Raw genomic sequence first — 15,981 nt, forward strand, 5'->3', positions numbered from 1 at the left:
TGTGGTGTAGGCCGGCAGCTGCATCTCAGATTCCACCCCTAGTCTGGGAACCTCCATATGCTGTGGATGCAGCCGTAAAAAGACAAAACACTAAAAAAAAAATATGTACACACACACACACGTATATATACTGTGTAAAATCTCTGCCTTTCCACCCTGGCGGGGGACTTACTAATGTTTTCTTTAGGGTTCAAATCTACTCTCTGCGGCCTCAGACTTGGCCATTGCTAACCCAGCGCCTATGCGCTGGGCCCCACGTCTTCTCGCCTTCCCAGGGACTTGGGTGGGTCGCTTCTCTGGTAACCTCAGCCTCGACTGGCTCCTTCCACCATGAGAGACGCTCAACTCTCTCATCTTGGGAATTCCTTTCTGTGATCCTACCTACTGTCCTGTTATCTCTTCGTCTTCAGGGCAAAATATTTCCCTTCTGTCTTTCTTCTCTACCTTTCCTCCCTCCCTCCTCCTTTCATTTTTTTCCCTGTAACAACCATTGCATTCCTACTATGTGCCAGGCACTGTCCTAGGATACACAGACAGGATATATCAGTGAACCACAAAACCCACAAAGATCCCTGCCCCTTAGGGCTGTCCTTCTGGAGAGGCGAGAGAGCCTACTCACAAATATAATGAAACACATTTATGCTAAACTTACATGAAGAAGTAAGGCAGCTAGAGGGAGTGAGGAAGCAAACGGGGTGCTCAGCCATGGTCCGGAGTGTCTCAGGGACATAGACGCCTCCTTAGGAGAGGGATGGGGTCTCAGGGAGGAAAGTTCCCGGCAGAAGGAACAGCCAGTGCGGAGGCTTTAGGACAGCAGGGTCGGGCCTGTTGGATGAGAACCAAGAGTCTACGGGTGGGACAGCCAGGGATGGGGTGGGCAGTAGGGCTCCAAGGACTGGAGTGAGGAGAGTGTTGGTTGGATCCAGAGGTCGGGGTGTCATCCCATCCTAGTCCATTTAATGTTTAAAATAGTGGAGTTCCCGTCATGGCTCAGTGGTTAGCAAACCCAACTAGGAACCATGAAGACGCAGGTTTGATCCCTGGCCTCGCTCAGTGGGTTAAGGATCCGGCATTGCCGAGAGCTGTGGTGTAGGTCATAAACGTGGCTCAGATCTGGCGTTGCTGAGGCTGTGGTGTAGGCTGGCGGCTGCAGTTCCAATTCGACCCCAGCCTGGGAACCTCCATATGCTGTGGGTGTGGCCATAAAAAAAAAAAGAAAAGAAAAGGAATTATCTTCCCCAGCTGAACATTTTGGGAGTAGTCTAATTTTAGTTACAGTTTGGTCCAAGAGTTAGACTTTAATCTGTCACCACGCTCCATCTCGTAGTTCTGCCTCCTCCGTGTCAGCTTGATCTCCAGCTTGCCCCTCCTGTGACAGAACCATGACTGCAGCAGCTTCTGAGCATCATGTGATGACACTAGGAAATCCAGCAAAGAGGACATTTTCTGCAAAGCTCCAGCAGATAGTACACTGGGTCTTATTGACTCATTCCTGAGCTACCAGCTGAGACCAAGGGGATTGGACACGCTAAGTAAGTTAGGCCAATCCAAGGTCAACTCCACACCGACTACACTGGTTGAAAGAAGGGACAGAATAAAGGGAGGAAATAGGTGAGAAAACACCTTGAGTGGCTTAAAACATTTTACTCTCCTTTGCTCTTTACATAAATGAGTTTCGTTGTTGTTTGGGGGGGCAGGGGTTTTTTTGTTTGTTTGTTTGTTTGTTTTTTGAAGATTGGGATTTGTGGTGGGTAATTCTCTAATGCAAACCCTTGACCGAGGAAAGGATAAGTTCAGGTAAGGGACTCACACCTGGAGCCGCGGCGCCTCCATCACCCAGATCATCCTCATCAGTGGCTCCAGCGCCCCGTCTGATACCCTCTCCTTACTCCTCCAGCCTCATCCTGCTCATCTTTTCCTGCTTGAATGTCTGCACGTGCGGAAGTTCCCTGGCCAGGGGTCAAGCCCACACCACAGCTGCAGCACTGCTGGATCCTTAACCCAGCGAGCCACGAGTGAACTTCCTCAATTTTCTTTCTTGCCTTCTTCCTTTCTTTCTTTTTCTTTCTTTCTTTCTTGTTTTTTAGAGCTGCACCCACGGCATATGGCAGTTCCCAGTCTAGGGATCAAATCGGAGGTGTGGCTGCTAGTCCACAGCAACTCGGGATCCAAGCCGTGTCTGCACCCTACACCACTGCTCACAGCAACGGTGGATCCCTGACCCAGAGGCCAGGGGTCAAACCCTCATCCTCATGGATACTAGTCAGATTCGTTTCCGCTGCACCACAGCGGGAACTCCCTCCGTTTCTAAATGAGTCCTTTTCGTTTTGCCCTTGAACAGATGTTGTTTCCTGATGTTCAATCATGCTTCATGTAGGCAGTGTATTGGTGGTACCTGATTTTATGTGTCAACTTAACTGTGCCATGGTGCCCAGATATGGGGTCAAACATCATTCTGGATGTTTCTGTAAGGGTGTTTTGGGAAGGGATTAGCATTTAAATCGGTAGATTTTGAGGAAAGCAAGTTGCCCTCCGTAATGTGAGTGGGCCTCCTCCCACCAGCCGAAGGCCTAAACAGAACAAGACGGACCTCCCCAGAGTAGGAGGAAATTCTTCCAGCAGACAGCCTTCGGGTTTGAACTGCAGCACCACCTCTTCCTGGGTCTGCAGGCTGCAGGCCCATCCTGCAGATTTTGGACTTGCCAGCCTCCATAATCATGTAAGCCAATTTCTTAAAACGAATATATAAATGTATATCCTATTGGTTCTGTTTCTCTGAAGAATTCTAATACAAGTAGATTAGCAAAAATGAAGGTAAGTTATCTACGAATTCCTCAAGTTGTGTATGAAGTCATTCTGCGACATTACACTGAACAATAACACGAGATACAGACGTCACACTGTAAGCAATCATGAATTTTTAAAGATTTTGTTTGAAAGACAGGAGTGGAGGAAAAAGGGCATTTTGCCCATCCAAAAGCCAGTAACAATCCACCTTCTCCTTTGACTGTTTCTGCTATGGAAGCTGAAAGCTAAAACGGCCAATATCTCAGTCTCCCTTACACTAGTCAAAAGTGCCTGTGAAGAGCTTCCTTTCATGAAAAAGGATAAAAGGTGAGATTATCCTAAGACTTTTTTGTCCTTTTTGTCCTCTTTATCCTTCTTCCTTTTCCTACCTGGAATATAGAATTGAGGTTTGGAGGCACAGCAGCCATCTTGCATTCAGGCAGCAACCAGCATCAGAGTAAAGGCTTATGTAATAAGGATGGCGGAGCATAAAGACAGAAGAGATAGACCCTAGAAGCAACTGAGAGCTACTGTATCCCCAGAATTTTTAATGCATGAATAAGTAAACGGCTATTTTTAAGCCACTACAATAGTTTTTTATTTATAGATGAGTGCATTACTGCCTGATAGAGAAGATCCAGAACACAAATCAAATTTTTCTTCTAGAAGATAAGTTGACTGATGAAAAGTCTGGAGGCAGAGAGAGAGCAGTCAGAAGCCCAGGAAGAAGATAGTGAAGCCCAAGCCCCAAAGGATTTAATATGAGAGAAAGGAAAATCCACATAAATATTTGTCAAATATATAAATTTTCCCCATCATTCTTATGATAAAAACAACTGCATAACCACACAGTTACCAAATACTTTAAATCAAAAATTGTTCCCTGATAAATTAGGAAGCTTCCTTGGTCTCAGTGGCTAAAACAAAACAAAACAAAAACCTCAACCATGTTCCTGAGACTTCAGAATTTCATTTTATTGCTGCTCTGAGATTACATCTAATTACTCAATCATGCCAATTAAATAGGAACTTCACCTGCTGACAAACAGCTATCTTGGGAAATATTAGAATAAATTGTAGAAATAATTGGACTTTCTAATCAATATTAACTTCATCATATTATACAGCTGCTATTTTACATTTTAACACAGCATCTTAATAATAAGTAAAACTTTTCATTTGTAGCAAAATCTCATGGCAAAAAACATGAATAATAATTCTGTCCTTTTGTCAGTGAGAGTGGTTATCCTAAAGTAGTTTTTTTTTTTTTTTGTCTTTTCTAGGGCCGCACCTGTGGCATTTGGAGGTTCCCAGGCTGGGGAGTCTGTAATCAGAGCTATAGCTCCTGACCTACACCAGAGCCACAGCAACGTGGGATCTGAGCCGCGTCTGCAACCTACACCACAGCTCACGGCAACACCGGATCCTTAACCCACTGAGCTCAGCCAGGGATCACACCTGCAACCTCATGGTTCCTCGTTGGATTCGTTAACCACTGAGCCACCACGGGAATTCCAGTATTTTTTTTTTTAATTATCCATTGAAAATATAAACATGTTTTAGCTGAAACCTTCGAGCTATAGCTTCTAACACCATAACTCCATTTTCTGTGTATATTACTGATGACGTATTATAACATTATTTTTATAATTATTCTTGAGGCATTTTGCTGACCAATACATACACGGAAAGAGTATAAAACTCATGGAAACCTCTCGGTTTTCTAAAGTTTTTTTTTTCCCTCTAGAATGCCCTGGTAAAGCACTAGCGTACCTGCCCTGCCCTGGAGAGAGGACAGGTCTGTTCACGACACTTGGCCGGTGAGAGCCTGTCAGTGTCTCTTGTTCTCGCTCCGAGTAGCAGCCAACGTGCACACTCTGACCTTGGAGCCCTGCCTGGCCTGAGCCCACTCTCCCCTAACCCATCTCCTGGCGCTCTGCCCTGCCCTCTGGGCACCCTTGCTGATGCTGCACAGTAGGCCCACCTGCCCACCCCCAGTCTTTAATCTGACCTCGCCTGCACACCTGCCACGGGGCTCTGCTCCCTCCCTTTGCCCGTCTTATTTTTCCCCTTGGCTCTTACCACCATCGCACTTAGGATTTTTGTCATTTTGTCATTTATATCCCCCTCCTAAACCTACGCTCCATGAGGCCAGGGATTTTTATTGTTTAGTTTACTTCCGTAACCTCCGCACCTAAAGCAGAGTCTGGAATAAAGTAGCATTGAATAAATGAATTTCTGCAAATGGAATGTGGCTGCCAGGACACCACTGGTTGTTTTGTTTTGTTTTGCGTTTTAACCTTGAGTCTCTTTTGACCCATGCCCTTCACTTATTAAGAATTTCCTGAAGTGCCAAAAATTCTTTCTAAAACTGCAGATATGGTTAGGTAGGTTGAGTCATTTTGGCCAGGCTTCTGAGTCACTCGTGCCCAAGGCTTCAGCTAATCAATAATATGCAACTGTGTTTGACCTCTGGAAACCCAGGCCCAGGATACAGGACTCAAAGCTGCACTCAGCTCCTGGCTCAAGACAATCAGACTCAATAGAGTTGTGATATGCTGGCCTTTTTCAGCCAGATGGTGCAAACGGACCCATGCACGCACACAAACACACAAGCTTGAAATTACTCCTCTCTCCCTTTCGCCTGGTAAATAAATATTTCTAATCAGGGTCTGGTTCTCAGTCTAACATAATACTGATAATGGGAGTTCCCACTGTGGCTCAGTGGTCACAAACCTGACTAGTGTCCATGAGGACACGGGTTTGACCCCCAGCTTCATTCATTGAGTTAAGGATCCCACGTTGCCGTGAGCTGTGGTGTAGGTCACAGACGCAGCTCGGATCCTGCATTGCTGTGGCTGTGGGGCAGGCCGGTGGCTGCAGCTCTGATTCAGTTCCTAGCCTGGGAACTTCCATATGCAGCGGTACGGCCCTAAAAAAGAAAGAAAAGATATTGAGTATAGTTCCATGTCGTGTTGTTTATCTGTTTGATGTATAGTGGTGTGTTTACATTAATCCCAAACTCCTGATCTGCTTCCCCTGTCTCCCCTTTGGAAACCATAAGTTCGTTTTCTATGTCTGTGGGTCTATTCCTGTTTTGTTTATAAGTTGATTTGTATCTTTTTTTTTTGGATTCCACATATAAGTGATATCATATGATTTTGTGTCTTTGTCTGACTTGCCTCACTTAGTGTGATAATCTTAGGTCCATCCGTGCTGCTTTATGCAGCTCTTGTACCGCATCTGGATGCAAATGCCGTAGAATAATGTCATTAAAACCGTAGGAGATTCCTAACCAACTCTGAGATTTGTGGGTTTAAGAGAAAAGCTACATTCAAGTTAACTTTGATTTTTTTTCCCTTGAAAAAGTCAGAGTATTCTAAGTAATAAATGGGGGTACCAAGCACCACCTCTATTAAGCTATACATGGGAATTACTCATGTTACTATCATTTAAAACACTCATGAAGAGTGGGGCACGTCATTACTCCTCAGATGGCAATGACTGGTCCTGATAACGTGGACTTTTGTAATGTCTGAACATGAGACTGAGCAGCGATTACCCATTTGGGCTAAGATCAGTGGCAGGACAGTGGGTGGCAAGTGCTTAACTTCACAAGTGGAGGTCAGGGTCCTTTTATTTTCATGTGAAAGAGCAAAATACTAGGTAGGAAAGGTCAGAAAGTAGAGAGATGGAGCAAGTAAAATGGACAATTTTGTAGACGAGAGAAAGCACTAGGGGAAAGGAAAGGAAAGGCCAGCCATGACGGGAAACCATCTTTGCAAACCAGACAAACCACAGTCGCCGGATGTCTTCTCTGCAAAAGGTTAGTCACAAAGGTCCTAAGGAAAAATTAGGATGCTTCGGGCCTCAGTGGGCGCACCACTGTTTATTTTCAAGCATCTTAGTAGCAGAATCAACCCTGGCAAAACGTTGCTTAGAAGAGGTCCTTGGTATGTGAGTTGGTTTTTACCACCTAAATTGCACTAAGATTTTAGGGGCTGTCTGTGCATCATTCTCCCATTTCAAGGGTAAATGTTGCTTCTGTTTCATAACATTGTAACCAAAATTACAATTTTCCTATTTTTAGCATTTATCTTGCTTCCAATGTTATGTTATTATAAACAACATTGCAGTGGACATCTTCATGAATAGAGTATCCCATGTTTTTGATTATTTCCTTACCCCAATTCTTAGAAGTGGGATTACTGCCTCAAGAGGCTTTCACATCTAAATCATTCATGGAGTATTTGCCAAATTGCTTTCGAAAAAGGTTGTATCCCTTTACAGCACTGTGAGCAATGCACGGCTATAATAGACAGTAATGAGAGCAATTTTATATCCTTATCACCTGCTCTTACTTGATAATTAATATAGAGTTTTAATTTAACATACATATAATATGAGATTATTTGAAAATAGGGAGTTATTTTACACAATAAGGTTTTCAGCACATGATCTTCACAGAAACAGTCAATATCTAATGCTAGAGGCTGTCTTTAAGAAAGTGTCAGGTTGGCGTTCCCGTCGTGGCTCAGTGGTTAACGAATCCAACAAGGAACCATGAGGTTGCGGGTTTGATCCCTGGCTTTGTTCAGTGGGTTAAGCATCTGGCGTTGCTGTGAGCTGTGGTGTAGGTCACAGACGCAGCTCGGATCCCATGTTACTGTGGCTCTGGTGTAGGCCGGTGGCTACAGATCTCATTAGACCCCTACCCTGGGAACCTCTGTATGTCAAGGAAAGCAGCCCTAGAAAAGACAAAAAAAAAAGTGTTAGGTAATAACTGGTCATTTGAATATGAATAGTGTTTCATGTTTTCATTTTCCCCCAATAATTCATTACTTGAAAAGAGCAACGGGCAGAACAGTTTTCAGAGCTTTCTGAGATGCTCTTCTTAGGTTATAACTCCTCAAATTTAGCTCTAATAAAAAATCCCATTTTCTTTCTTAAAAAAAAAAAGAAAGAAAGAGGAAAATACTAGGTAGGAAAGGTCAGAAAACCATTAATAGGACTTTAAAGCCATTAATAGGACTTTAAAGACATCTTATTTATACTAAAATACATGTATTTAAAAACATTTTTTAGGAAATTATAGTCTCATATCATTCAATTTCTCCATGTTTTTATTATAAAATGAGAACATTGTTATTTGGGGAAAATATTAGCTTCATATAATAAAACAACACTAGGTAATGCAACATAACTTTCAAAGTCATATACTTAATGCTAAATGATATCTTTTTGGAAAAAAATATTGATTTTTAAAGTTAAAAGCCACTACTCAGCAACTTAAGAACTTGACGAGTATCTATGATGGTGTGGATTCGATCCCTGGCCTCACTCCGTGGGTAGAAGCCCTGGTGTTGCTGTGAGCTCTGGTGTAGGTTACAGATGCAGCTCAGATCCTGTGGCTGAGGTGTAGACCAGCAACTGCAGCTCCAATTCAACCCCTAGCCTGGGAACTTCCATATGCGATGTGGCCCTAAAAATGAAAAAAAAAAAAATCTACAAGCCACATGGAAACAACCTAAATGTCCATCGACAGGTGAATGGATTAAGAAGATATGGTACATGTAGACAATGGAATACTACTCAGCCATAAAAAGAACAAAATATTGCCATTTGCAGCAACACGGATGGAACTAGAGACTCTCATACTGAGTGAGGTAAGTCAGAAAAAGACAAATATCATATGATATCACTTATATCTGGAATCTAATATACGGCACAAATGAACCTTTCCACAGAAAAGAAACTCGTGGACTTGGAGAACAGACTTGTGGCTGCCAAGGGGGAGGAGGAGGGAGTGGGATGGACTGGGAGCTTGGGGTTAACAGAGGCAGCCTCTTGCCTTTGGAGTGGACGGACAATGAGATTCTCCTGTGTAGCACAGGGAACTAAATCTAGTCACTTATGGTGGAGCCTGATAACGTGAGAAAAAGAATGTATGTATGTATGTGTGCCCCGGTCACCTTGCTGTACAGTAGAAAATTGACAGAACACTGTAAACCAACTATAATGGAAAAAATAAAAATCATTTGGAAAAAAAGTTACAAGTCACTAATGTGAACCCTTTAGAGCTTTTGTTCTTAGCAGAGTAATTTAGAAGTTTAAAACTATTGCCCACTGAACATATATTAAAAGTGAATTAATTTCTTTCTATCTTTTATTTTCTTGGTTGCACCCATGGCATGTGGAAGTTCCCAGTCCAGGGACTGAACCCTCACCAAAGCAGTGACCACACTGGACCCTTAACCCACTACGCCACAAGGGAACTCTAAAAGTGAGTTAATTTAGAACTCTTTGTCCTTGATGCTGTAAGAAGATAATAACAATTCCTTTTTTTTTTTTTTTTTGGTCTTTTTAGGGCCAAACCAGCTGGCATATGGAGGTTTCCAGGCTAGGGGTCAAATCAGAGCTGTTGCCACCGGCCTACACCCCAGCTATAGCAACGTGAGATCCGAGCTGCATCTGCGACCCTACACCACAGCTTACCACAACACTGGATCCTTAACCCACTGAGCAGGGTCAGGGATCAAACCCACATCCTCATGGATGCTAGTCAGGTTTGTTAACTGCTGAGCCACAGTGGGAACTCCAGATAATTACAATTAATATTGTCTATTTTAGATTATTAATGTTTTGAGCCTATATTCTACTTTCTAACACTTGGAAAAGCGGCTTGGTTTTTCTCAGTGTAAAAGCAGATTTATTCTCAAGTGGACAAGCCACTATTACTTAGACAATCAAAGATTTCAAATAAATCAACAAACAAACAAATGGAAAAGCTAATTTCAGGATCACATATGCAAGTACATTTAGCAATAAGGCATGAGATAGGCACATTTCAGCTTAGGTAGCACGTGAACTGACAAACACACGTGTCTATGCTGACAACTGGCCAGAATATCTTAGAGTACAGTTGCTTTATAAAATCCAGCCCACATCAAGGCTACAGGTACACAGATTGCTGAATCCATTTCTTCATCTTAAAGTCTGTAACCTGAATCTCTGTATGCTAATTTTCTAATATGAAAAATGCTAATTTTCATACTGCATGGACCCTGGAGCCAAACTGCCAGTATTTAAATCCCAGCTCTGCCACTTACTAGCTGTGTGACTTCAGGCTATTTATGTAAACACTCTGTGCCTCAATTCCTCCATCTATGAAGTGGGGGCAGTAATAGTATCCAGCTCATGGAGGTGTTAGGAAGATTAAATGAGTTAAGGTGCAAAGTCTTCTTTTGTTTGCTTTTGGCTGCGGCCACAGCATGCAAAATTTCCTAGGCCAGGGATCAAACACATGCCACAGCAGCCACCTGAGCTACAGCAGTAACAACACCAGATCCTTAACCTGCTGAGCCGCCAGGGAACTCAAATAAATGTAGTCTTAAAATAGTGCCTAGCCCATAGTAAGCACTATATGTTTATCACTATTATATTGTGATTATTAATTTTTATTACTCCCTCCACCTGAATTTAAATAAAACTTTATGCTTTTTTATTCAAGAATCAAAAGAATAGTGAATGTTTCTACAACTATTATCTGTATTTCCCAGAGCATAGTAATTTGGGCTTAAGAATACAGTCTTGCAGTAAGGGTTACATAGGAGGCGGGTATAGACATGGGACAGTTTTAGAGTCAGTCATTTCTGGCTTTGAATTCTACCACCACCACCAGTTTATTGTGTAAACCTGGGCAGTTTACCTATTGAACTTCTCTAAGACTTGAAGAGAGGAATAATAACCTTTGCCTGACAAGATAACCAAGCACTAGGTAAGAGGTGACTGACACACGTCCTCTTGCAAAGGACCTCAGGCCTACTTTCAAGAACACACCTAGTTCTCGGAGCTCCGTGTGGCCCTCCCACTCCCTCTGGGGCTCCCTGCCACCTTCAGCAGGGCCTCACCTATCTGCCCAGATTGAAGCCAAAACAAGAGGGAAGCAGGCCCTGGACAATCACCAACTGAAAACTTAGTGTGTAAAGAAACCGTTGGAATTCAGGAAGCATTATATAAAGAAAGTTTAAGTCCATGTTTTTTAGAAATGTGGACTAGAGTGTGTATCAGTCAAGTGACCTAGAGGATTCCTTTGTAAAATACTTCAGCCAAAAGAAGAAGAAGGGACGAAAAGGACACGCAAAACAAGTGTGGCGAAATCATGATAATTAATTAGGATGACAGGCATATGAGGATTCATTATACTATTTTCTCTAATTTTTAGTGCGCTTGAAAATCTTCATACATGATGAAACCCTTGAAAAATTAAAAGCCCCTTGCATTTCTGGAAGGAATACATATGGCCCCTTATAGCCACCAGGCACATGAGGTTTGCCTCACGTTCTAGGCATTTCATCTCATTTCCTAAAGAGTCCAAGTCAGAGCTGGTGTTACATTTCAGTGAGCCTGCTGTTCTTCCTAGTCCAGCAGAATATGTCATATGACATATTTCAAACATTCCATGATTTCTAATCAAATATTTGTCAAACCTTGCTTAAGTTAGGAAATTGTCATTTTCTGCAATATCATCATGTAGACACTTTTATTTTATTTTATTTTATTTATTTATTTTTTGTCTTTTTTTTTGCTATTTCTTTGGGCCGCTCCCATGGCTTATGGAGGTTCCCGGGCTAGGGGTCGAATCTGAGCTGTAGCCACCGGCCTACGCCAGAGCCACAGCAACGCGGGATCCGAGCCGCGTCTGCAACCTACACCACAGCTCACGGCAACGCCGGATCATTAACCCACTGAGCAAGGGCAGGGACCGAACCCGCAACCTCATGGTTCCTAGTCGGATTCCTTAACCACTGTGCCACGACGGGAACTCCATGTAGACACTTTTATAACAGACACTTATTTATCAGCGTTTCCAAAAGTGAGGCCGAAAGATAAACTAATGAACCTCCATAACCCACACCAAGTCTAGAAGAAGCCAGACACAAAAGACAACATACTGGAGTTCCCATCATAGCTCAGTGGGTTAAGAACCGGACTAGTATCCATGAGGATGCGGGTTTGATCCCTGGCCTAGCTCAGCAGGTTAAGAATCCAGCATTGCCGTGAGCTGTGGTGTAGGCCAACAGCTGTAGCTCCAATTCAACCCCTCGCCTGGGAACCTCCATATGCCCCGAGTGCGGCCCTAAAAAGATTTTTTTAAAAAGTGAGTTAGTTTAAATAATTGATTGAAATAAATCAGGTTAATTAATTCACATCATTAAGTTAAATAAAAATGATTATATGAACAACTCATAAGTTTTGGTAAATGCTAGTCTAGGTCATTGACTCCTAGGTGACAAAACCCCAACTCTGTGTGTTTCAATCTCAGGATCAGATACAAAGATTAAGTGGGATAATGCTGATGAAATGCTTTGTAAATTGCCAACACTATACTAACAAGAGAAGAAGGAATGGCCTACCTAAGCTGCTTCTATTTTAATATAAAAGTCATCCTAAGTAGGTTATGACAGATAAGAGATTCTTCAGGTGGGGCAGGTGTAATTTAACCAGTTGCCCAGCTTCCCTCCTCTGGGGTTTCACTTTCTCTGATAGCTTCTTCCTTCATGTAATGCCCACCCTAAACCACTGGGTGGTGGGTCCTTATCTTCACGCTCAAGAGGTGCCCCCCTGGTTCCCTTCCTCCTCCTCTCACCCTTCTCCCAAGGCAAGAAGCTCTGCTATGGAAACTTCTGCCAGATTGGGGCGCAGCACCTGCAAGCCCTCTCCTGGTAACATTTGGCACAGCTGAGATGAATTGGCTTTTTGTGTGTGCGCTTTTTAGGGCCGCACCGGCAGCATATGGAGGTTCCCAGGCTAGGGGTCAGATCGGAGCTGTAGCCGCCCACCTACATCACAGCCACAGCAATGCCAGCTCCTTAACCCACTGAACAGGGCCAGGGATCAAACCAGATTCCTCATGGATGCTAGTCAGGCTCGTCAACAGCTGAGCAATGACGGGAACTCTGGTGTTTTGAAGCTTTACCAGATATTGTGGGAGAAAAGCCCCCACAAAAATAGTCAGGGTTTTTAATTGCAGAGTTAGTTGGGAAAACCAAAAAAAAAGCTCCCCCATCCCCACTCCTATATGAGTTCCTAAACTTCTCCCTCTTACACGCCTTTTTCTTTCTAAGGAAGCAAGACTTCCCCACCTTTCAAGGAAACAACGTTTGCCCAGTGGTATCAGTTCCATGCCCCAAAGAACAAAGCAGCCACAGTATTCTAAGTTCTCATCCCCATAGAAACCCTTTTCCCTCTGATTCCCGCTGGGCCAAGGGTAGTTTGTTTTCAACGACGTAGTGATAGTGTTGCTGTTGTTTTTACTAATTTTGTGCCATTAGTTTGGGTATTTAATAAATTTAGGGACTTTTGGGGTATCTGAACGTTCTGGTAAATTCTCTGTATTTCAGCTATGCCCAAGTTGCAAAGACCATGACAACAACAGGAAGGTAAGGCCCGCATCTCCCTGCCTCACGGGTGCACAACGCTCTCCCACAGTTTGTTTCATCTCCTGCCAATTCTAAAAGGGTACACAAGGCAGATGCTATTACCTCTTGCCCCCAGGTGCGAAGGGCGAAGGAAGACACAGCTTGCTAGGGGATGACAGAGCCTGAACTGACATCTGGGCTGACCGAAGTGAATTCCTCTTTATTCCAAATACCTAGGTGGAATCGCCCTCTGGGCAAGTAAGAGCTGAGCGCCGACTCCCGGCGGGGGAGGGGTGGTTAGCCCTGGGGGGTGAGGGCTTTGCCCCCTCCAAAGCCCGGGTTGTCCTGGTGTTTTGACCCAGCCAAGTTGAGGGTGTCTCAGGTGTAGCCCGTTTGCTGGGGCCCTTGAGCGTTTTCCTGAGTAGTTGCTTCGATGTGCCAGCGACCGGGAAACCACCGAGACCGAAAAGGAAAATGAGAAAACGCAAAGCACGTGGCGTCCAGGAGCTCACTTTTCTTGGCCCTTCTCCCGACCCGTAGCCGCGCCCGATGACGCCTGCGTGGATGGCCCGCCTATAAAAGCTCAACTCGCCGCGTCTCATCGCCGCAAGCGCTTCCTGTTTGCGGGCGTCCGTCGTCGCCGGTCGGGAGCCGGAGGGGCCGTGAAGATGGCGTCCACCAGCCGGTGAGCCTGCGGGGGGCCGGGCAGCCGAGGCCGGGCGGCGGGCGGGCCCCCAGGGCCGGGGTGCGGGGACAGGCAGCGGGCGGCCGGCCGCCGGGACAAAGGCGCTTCCCGACGCGGGGGCGGCGCGGGGTACCGGCCGCCGGCGCTTCCCTCTCTGGGGCTCCCGGGTCCCGGCCCCGGCCTCGCGTCCTCTGCAGCTGGTCCAGCCGTCCTGTCTTGTTCGGGTAACTTCTCCTTGGCCTGTTTTCCGACTGCGGCTCCACCAGCCCGAGGGGCCGTGACTCCTCCTTCCCGAAGAGCGGGAAGGGTCAGTTCCAGGCCCCCGGCGATCTGACAGCAGGAGGGTTGGGGCGGGCGGCCGTCCCTGGCGTCCCGCAGGTGCGCGGTGGGAGCCGGGGTCTTTCTGAGCGAGGCTGCGTTCTCTCGTGGGAGGCTCCTGTCCGCACGTCTTCTGCGTTCTGCTCAGGAAAAGCCTGCCTGCGGAAGATGACCGACGTGTGCGGGCAAGTCTCTCTTCAGTAGGTTTTGAGTGTGATGTAGCCCAATCTGCAGGAAATGGATGCAGTGCCATGGAGACAGCCCTTAGTCCTGTGACCTGAGAAATGCTTGCAGACCCTAATTACATCCCTCGTGACCACTGTGAGGTAGTAGGGTTTGTGCCCAAGTGTAAATACACTGAGTCGTACCAGTGGTGTCTCTTCCGAGGTTAATGTGAGAACAGTGTAGCGTCTCTTTTCTGTTATCGTACTTGGTCTCTCGTTACTCAGAATGTATTAAAAGTATCAAATCCAGTTCTGTAGCTTCTAGAAGACAGGCACCTCTGGCATGATTTTTCTGAGCTTGGTATCGTCTGTGGCATTGAATTCCCTGTGAAAGCCATTATCACAAAATAGGAAGCTGGAGAAATCCAGGCCCTTTCTGGTGACGGCCAAGGCCCATTACTTTATGTTGCTGTATTTCAGCAAGGAGGGAGGAGGAGAGGGCCTTAGCTAAAACAACTGGAGACAGCTCTCAAAGCCAGTGACACTTGTTTACTGATTGTACTTCTGGGATTGAATGTTCTGTCTGGGTGTGGCTCTGTCAGGTAAGGCTTCCTTGTAGGTAAATGGAGAACGAGCTTCCCAAAGACACCTGAAAACAGCTGACAGTCTGCTGGGGCAGTCTGTGGGAAAGGGGGTCACAGTGGGGCTTTTGTAGATAACAGAGCAGAAACTTGTGTTTGAAGGAAATGTTGTAGCAGCTGAATGCAGCACATTCACTGGATGGATTTTTTACTGAAAGAACACATGGCACGTGTCCTCTGTGTGCCCTCATTGTCTCCATTTGTTAAAAACGTCCTTGAAATAGGTTTCTCCGAGGCATGTCCGGATCTTAAGTATGTGTCATTGCGGTTGTCTGTCTCTCCATATAGGTAAATGTTAGGATTTGTGCTGTGAGCTTTTCCCTGAGGAAGATGTACAGGTACTGGGCTGTGGAGCAGCCTGCTGTCTTCAAAGCGGAGAACAGAAATACTCTGAGTTCAAAGCTACACTTTACCACTTACTGATTCTGTGACTTCAGGAAAATCATTCTGTGAGCATTGTCTTTAAAGTGGGGATATTGTGGGAGTTCCCGTTGTGGCTCAGCGGAAAGGAATCTGATCCGTATCCAGGAGGACGCAGGTTCAATCCCTGACCTCGCTCATTGGGCTGTGGCCGTGGTGCAGGCCGGCAGCTGTAGCTCTTGTTGGACCCCTAGCCTGGGAACCTCCATACGCCGTGGGTGCAGCCCTAAAAAGACAAAAATCGAGTGGAGACATTGCTTAATTTGCAGGGTTGCTGTGAAGATGAGTAATCTGTGTACAGAACTGGGCACACAGTAGGCCTCCCGAAAATACTGGAGAGTGCACTTGGGAGCTGCCTGGCTCCTTAGGTGGCCAAATTGTTCCAGCGTCAGTGGGGGCAGTTTGCTGGATTCTTCCCTCTTGTGCCCCCTTTCTCCTCCCACCACCCCACTCTTGTGGTTCCTCATTTCTCTTACCCTGGTGGGTAGTTTGTCTAGAAGTGGACTGTTTCCAGTAGTTTCATTTTATTTTGCGTTGAGTAACAC

At 45.3% G+C, this 15,981-nt stretch overlaps 1 protein-coding gene across 1 annotated transcript in view; it reads left to right on the forward strand.

Annotated features, from left to right (window-relative positions):
• Positions 1-13,789: 13,789 nt before the first annotated feature.
• Positions 13,790-15,981, forward strand: part of GTF2B (general transcription factor IIB) — a 35,329-nt gene continuing 33,137 nt past the window's right edge. The window contains exon 1 of the mRNA XM_047785375.1: positions 13,790-13,893. Coding sequence (XP_047641331.1) covers positions 13,877-13,893 — 17 coding nt within the window. The 5' untranslated portion in view covers positions 13,790-13,876. The remainder of the gene's footprint in view (positions 13,894-15,981) is intronic.

Source organism: Phacochoerus africanus, chromosome 6 (genome assembly GCF_016906955.1).
Source record: "Phacochoerus africanus isolate WHEZ1 chromosome 6, ROS_Pafr_v1, whole genome shotgun sequence".
Taxonomy (NCBI): Eukaryota; Metazoa; Chordata; class Mammalia; order Artiodactyla; family Suidae; genus Phacochoerus; species Phacochoerus africanus.